Below are 6,300 nucleotides of genomic sequence, written 5' to 3' on the forward strand. Positions count from 1 at the left end.
TGACCACCTGCATCCCAGGTTTTGAGGTAGTTTCTGCCCAGATCCTGCTGTCACCCAGGGATGCCAGGCTGGCCTCATTCCCTGCCATGGGCAATCTTGTCACCGAGGGCCACTGCTCCAGGTGAAGGGATGTCCCAGGGCCACCCTGAGGTGTGTCCCTGTGGGGCTTTTGGCCAGGTTGGGATGGACATTTCCAGCCCCATTTCCATCCCCATCTCGTTTTGCCAGAGCAGCAGCTCTCCCTCTGTCCCCAACAGAGGCAGCTGTCACTGTCACCAGAGCTTGGGACAGAGAACCCCCAGCAGTGGGGTTTGCTGGCCCACACTGGGGTCAAGGCAGTGCTGGAACATTCACAAGGCATAGGATGAATGGGAGCAAAACCACCTGTAAGTTGGAACTTCCTCTTTTACTAAAAGTTGGTGCTTTCCCTGGAAACCTTAACTGGGAGAGGAACGTTTTCCACGCTTGGGGAAATTCTTCACGGGAACCAAGGAAGCTGCAGAGCTGCCCCTGTCAAGTTCACCCCATTCCCACCTCACCCCCACATGGATCCACCACCATTTCTCCGTGTCAGCTCTGCATCCGAGTAGGGGGGGAGGAAAAAAAAAGCCATTTAATGCAGACAAAGGTTGTATGAAAATATAATTCTGCTTTTGTTAGCAGCCATCAAACTCTAAAAAGCATCACTTTTGTTTTCTTGTAACATTGTGAAAACCTCGTGTCGGATCGAGAGCTGGGGCCCTCTCGACTAATCGCCTCTCCTTTGTGTTTTTAGATTATAGGGGCAATTAGTGTTGTCAAAACCTCTGGCAATTCTCTTTGCTCTTGACAGGGTGTCAGTCCGCTGGGCGAGAAATGGAAGGTGTTATAACTCTCCGGTAATTAGGATGCCTCCGATTTGAAAATGCCAGCAAACGTGTTCGAGGGGCCGGGGGAGGGGGCAGGGAGCCCTCCCGGGCTGGGGGGGATGTGGAGGAGCAATTAATTAGGGGCTCTCATTCCGAGCACGTTGCCGGCTGATGAATTGGCAGAGGGAAATTAGCGGCGCTCCTGGGCGCGCACTTCGCTCTCCTCGCCAGCTTCCCTCCTGCCCAGATGTTCACCCGAGGCTTGGCACAGCTGGCTGGGAGCACCTGGTGCTCAAACAGCAGCTCTTCACTGGGTGCTGGTGCCAAGGAGGGCTCGGGGCTCTCTGGTGGGTGCCAGAGCCTTGCAGGGTGCTGGGGCTCATTCCTGAGCTCCAAGCCCTTGGGTGGGAAGTCAGAGGAATTAATCAATAGCTCTGCCACGGAGGTGGCTGGAGGGGGAAACGCTGGTGACAAACAGAGCTCGCTCCGTGTCCCACGCCTCCCTGCAGCAGAGTGCCTGAGTAAATAGATAAGGCTTTGCAATCTCCCTTGAAGGTCAGCTGGACACCCATCACAGATGGGAGGGACTGCAAGGGGCCACCCTGTGGTCCCATCCCCGCTGGAGTGGCTGGGAGGGGTCCAGACTGGGCAGCCTGGGCATGACGGGGGGTCCTGGCCAGGTGAGACCAGCAGGAAGCAGGGTCTCAGCAGGACTTTGCTGGGTTTCTCTGCTCTTTGAGGTCCTGAGATGCTGGGCTGAGGAGTTGTTTAGTTTGGATCAGAACTGGATCCTTGGCGTGCAGCTGGATCCTGGCTTGTGCTCTGTCCCATCCCACATGTCAAGGAGTTGCTGCTTCTTCCTGGGATCCCCTGGAAGAGCCTGTGGCTGCTGGTGGCTCCTACCCAGCAATTCTTATTTGCTTTCCCAGGAATAGGAGGCGTCCAGGAGGGTCATTAAATTACAGTGAGGCCCTTACCCTGCCCAGAGCCTCAGGAAGGGCTTTGGGCTTGTGGAATCAGTGGAAGGCCAGGACGAGGCAGCTCCTGATGGCTCCATCCGGGCATTGCTCCACCTGGGCAGGACCCAGCAGGGCTGGGATCCATCACTGACACCTTCCCAGGAGCTTTGCCTGGGGTGTGGACCCGTGTTTTGATAACCAAAGGCAGAGGCTGGCAGGTTCCCTCGGCCCTCCCTCCTCTTGGCACAGTAATTACAGGAGTTACTGGTGTCAGCTGGAGGTAAAGCTTTGATGTGTCTGGAGAACCCCGTAACCTCTTCCTCGGTGCTCTGCAGAGTTATTTGGGTGATCGGTATCTTCCCACTTCCCTGGCTTTTCCCTCCACCCTTCCCATGCTCCCAGCAGGGGAGGGAGCTGTGGTTTGGTGCCCAGTTCCCCCAGTTAAATTGCATTTAAAGGAGAGCCCTCAGCTTGCTGTGGGGGAGCTCATGGTTCAGGAAGCTTCATCCTGGTGCCAGCAGCACCAGGGGACACCTCCCTGCCATTGCCATGTCCCAGGGGACAGAGCAGTGGCCAGGGGCTTCACCCAGAGGTGACAGAGATGTGGGAGACACGGAGGATGCTCTGGGAGAGGCACTGCTGGTGTTTGGGGCGAGTTTTGCGGGTCGGGGTTGGGAGTGGTGACGTGTCCTTGCTGTTGCAGGTCCCCGTGTCCGTGGCCATGATGTCCCCGCAGATGATCACGCCGCAGCAGATGCAGCAGATCCTGTCCCCGCCCCAGCTCCAGGCTCTCCTGCAGCAGCAGCAGGCGATAATGCTGCAACAGGTAATGCTGCACTGGAGCTGCATCCAGCCAGGCAATTCCCACCGGGGTCTGGGAATGCTGGAGTTTGTTGGAGGCAGAAGAATGGGTCCTTTCCTCCTTCTGCTTTCCACATGTTTCCTTTGGGATTCCCAGCACGTCCAGGGTTGAAAAGAGCTGCAGGTGCTGACAGTGCTGGTGCTGCCACCCTGAGCCAGGGTCTCAAAACCTACAAAATTCCTGCTCAGGGATTTGGGGCTGCCCAGCTCCTGGGCAAAGCCGGGGTTGGGGTGGATGCTCTTGGTTCGATGTGCCCCAGGTAGAGCCCCCGTGGCCACTGCTGGGCTTTGGGCAGGTGCCTGTGTCCAGCTCCAGAGCTGAGGTTTGTTTCTCATGGCCTTTCTAGGCTTTTCCAGGGATTTTACTCCGATGGGGAGGGAAGAAAAACGAGGAGAAGGAGAAAAATAGCAGATTTCCACTCTGAAACAAAATAGGTCTGCTTGGGTAAACAGCTCCCGCCGGCGGGAAGGAGGGAGAGAGGGAGAAACCCCACAAGCATCCTCCACACCCTTCCTCCTGCCTCCAGTACCTGTTTACTCCAAACAGGCTGATAAGGATTCAAGGTTGGCCCCAGGGAAAGAACAAAGGGTAAACACTACCCTGGGTGGGTCCTTCCACAAGCCTCTTTGGAGCCGGATAAAGAAACACGTTTGACTGCAAATTAAACAACCCAGGCCGGAATAGCTCACATTCTCCACCGGCAGCAAACCAAACATCACACCTCTCACCCCTGACCCAATGTTCCTGCTCCCAGCCCGGCCACGCCGCAGCGCCCTGGCTCGGGCTGGCTCAGGGGTAAACACCCAGCCCCTCCAAACCTGTTCTCCGACACAAACAGCCACTCGCTGCCGGCAGCCCCGAGCTGATAAAGGCTTCCCGACATCCCCAGGGACATTCCTGAGCCCCTGCGAGGGGGCTGGGGGGTCTCTCTGACCTCCCCGTGCCTTTCTCCCCCTCCCTGCACGCAGCAAATCCATCACCCACGGTTTATTTAGGGGCCAGGGCAAGAGCTGGCAGCGATGCCAGCAGATCCCAGTGCTGCATGTGGGCACTGGGACCTTTTCTGGTGGCTCCCTGTGGATCCAGGGGGTTTATCCCTGTTTTAATGGCTCAGAAACACCTCTGCTTTGATTTGAGGGGCTGTTTTGACTGCAGGACTGAACCCCCAGCTCTCACAGGCCAGGGGTCCCATCTGCTTCTGGTCCTCCCCAGCTGGGACCCCACTGCCTCTCACAGCACTTGTCAGGGGTGTTTTGGGGTCCCATCATGCCAAAACTGGACTTTCCCCACCCTGAAATGCTCTGTGATGTGCCAGCCTACTTTTCTCTCAAGGGGCAGTGGGTTGGCATTAAAATAAACAGCAGGGTGGGCACTGGGGAGGTTCAAGGGCCATGGGGATGCAGAGCCTTTGGCAATGCGTGCCCAGGGCTTCTCTGCTGCCCTGACTCCCCTGGTGGGTCCTTTCCCTCCCACCCTGCACCGGGTGACACAGGGAGCCTGCCCTGGTGACAGTGCCAGGAGCTGGCATGGCTGTGCCGAAGCCTCAGTGCTGGGCACGGGGTGGTGAGGTGGGAACAGGGTGGTTCCTCTGCTGATCCTGCTGCTCTCTCCCCTTCCCAGCTGCAGGAATACTACAAGAAGCAGCAGGAGCAGCTTCACCTGCAGCTGTTGACCCAGCAGCAAGCCGGAAAGCAGCAACCCAAAGAGGTGAGCTCACCTGGAGGGCACCGGGCCAGCAGAGCTGGCAGCAAATTAAAACTGGACCCCAGCAGCCCAGGGAGCCACAGGGATGGGACATGGGGACATCCTGCTCTGGATGTGCCAGGGTGGCCAGTCCAATCACTGGGAGTTGTTCTTCCTCCTCCATTTCCTCCTCCTCTTCCTCCTTCCCTGTGACCTGGTGCATCCACAAGATGTGGGGTGTGTGGCACCAGCACCAGAGGGGCCTCTCTGGTGCCAGGGACAGGTCCCAGCCCCCCAGCACAGAGTGAGGACTCCCCAAATCCCGCCGTGGTGAGATCAGGGAAGGCTCAGCCCAGCCCTTGCCCTGCCAGGCTCAGCTTGGGCAGCCCAGTCCTGGCTGAGCTGGCGCAGCAGTGCCCTGGTGGCTGGGCAGGGCTGGGCAGGTGGCAGCCGAAGCAGAGCTTTTCCTGCAGGAAGGGCGGCTCTCCAAAGCGCAGGGAATGTGAGAAACAGCAGTGATCCCAGCAAAGGGCTTTTCCTCAGGAGACTCTGAGGTGGGCAGGGCTCTCAGCTCCCCAGTTGGCAGTGCTGGGCAGGCTGGTGCAAGGTGGAGACTCATTTTATGCTCCTGTGAACCCCCTTTCCACAGCAGGTTTTGTTCCCAAGGGCACAGTGATGCCCCCCAAGGGGTTGTGGCTGTGTTTTGGGGCCGTGCTGGTCACACAGAGGCTGGGGACAGAGCCCAACCAGCAGACACCACTGCTCCCTTCCTTTTCCTTGGGTATTTTTGCCCTTTCTCTCTTCCTAAAATGCTTCAGACAGGGTTTTTTTGCAGTGCATTTTTGCAGAGATCATGTCTGGCATTGCTGCCCCTCTGCTGAGTGTCCTTCCATGAGTTCCCAGTGACAAGGGACGAGCTCCTGAGCCACTCCCTCCACATCCCTGGTGCAAGCAGAGCTGCTGGGGCTGTTTGTGGCCGTCACTCCACCCAAAATCCAGTACCCTGACAGACACCCAGCACTTGAAACTCAGATTTTTGGCAGGGAGGGAAGATTTTAAGTCCAGACTCTGTGTTGGGGTGGCACAAAGGGGACTCAATGGCAAAGCCACGTTGGCATCAGGGGACCAGTGTGGCTGCAGTGGCTCAGGGTCACCTGCTCCAGCCTCAGCCAGGCTCTCAGTGTGGGATGTTGGTGCATTTACAGGCTCAGGGTTATCAGAGCCATCTCCAGGAGCTGCTGGTGCTCCGGGAAACGGGGGAGGCGTAAATGTGAGCTTCCTCAAGGACTTTCCTGCTGGCCCTGGCGATGTTCTCTTGCAGCACCGAGCAGGGATATAATTAAGCTCTAACAAAGCGCTTGCTTAGCGGGCTCTGCTTTAAAAAGCGCGTGTTAACTTTTAATTAAATGGTACAGAGGAGATGGGAAATTTATCCAACAAGAAAGGGTGTAGCAGGAGGGGGAAGGGGTGTTGGATGTTGCTGGAGGGGTGTAGGTCCAGCTTTCCAGCTGGGAAAAGCACTGAGGGGGGTCCCAGCGAGGGGATGTCAGTGTTTTCCTTCCTCAAAATCCTTGGGTAAGCTTTGGTTTCACACCAAAAAATTGGGAAGCTGATGTTCCTAAAGTCTGTGTTGATGTTTGCCTGCTGGGAATGGTCCTGCTATGGCTTCCCTGAAACTCAGGGAGGAGCTGGAATGTCTGGGATGCCTCCACAGAGCTTCCCCTGCACCTTTCATGGAAAGCCACTGCCAGATTCAATTCCTGTCCCGCTGCAGGATTTGTAAATCCAGCTCCTTCTGCATCCCCTCCGCCTTATTCCAAGGGCTCCTCTTGGCACTGCTGTGAGTCAGCAGCTCGGAGCGGGATCTGCAGGTGAGAAGGGCACCAGGATGGCAGCATCTCCTGGAGGAGCAGCTCTGATCTCCCTGGGGCAGGGGCAGCATCTCCTG

At 57.2% G+C, this 6,300-nt stretch overlaps 1 protein-coding gene across 2 annotated transcripts in view; it reads left to right on the forward strand.

The window, feature by feature from the left end:
• The window catches only part of FOXP4 (forkhead box P4), a 36,109-nt gene that overhangs the window by 13,010 nt on the left and 16,799 nt on the right, over positions 1 to 6,300 (forward strand). For both annotated transcript variants that reach the window (XM_033519920.1, XM_015650965.3), the window contains exons 3-4: positions 2,511 to 2,633; positions 4,290 to 4,376. In XM_033519920.1, coding sequence (XP_033375811.1) covers positions 2,511 to 2,633; positions 4,290 to 4,376 — 210 coding nt within the window. The remainder of the gene's footprint in view (positions 1 to 2,510; positions 2,634 to 4,289; positions 4,377 to 6,300) is intronic.

The sequence above is a fragment of the Parus major genome, chromosome 26 (genome assembly GCF_001522545.3).
Source record: "Parus major isolate Abel chromosome 26, Parus_major1.1, whole genome shotgun sequence".
Lineage (NCBI taxonomy): Eukaryota > Metazoa > Chordata > Aves > Passeriformes > Paridae > Parus > Parus major.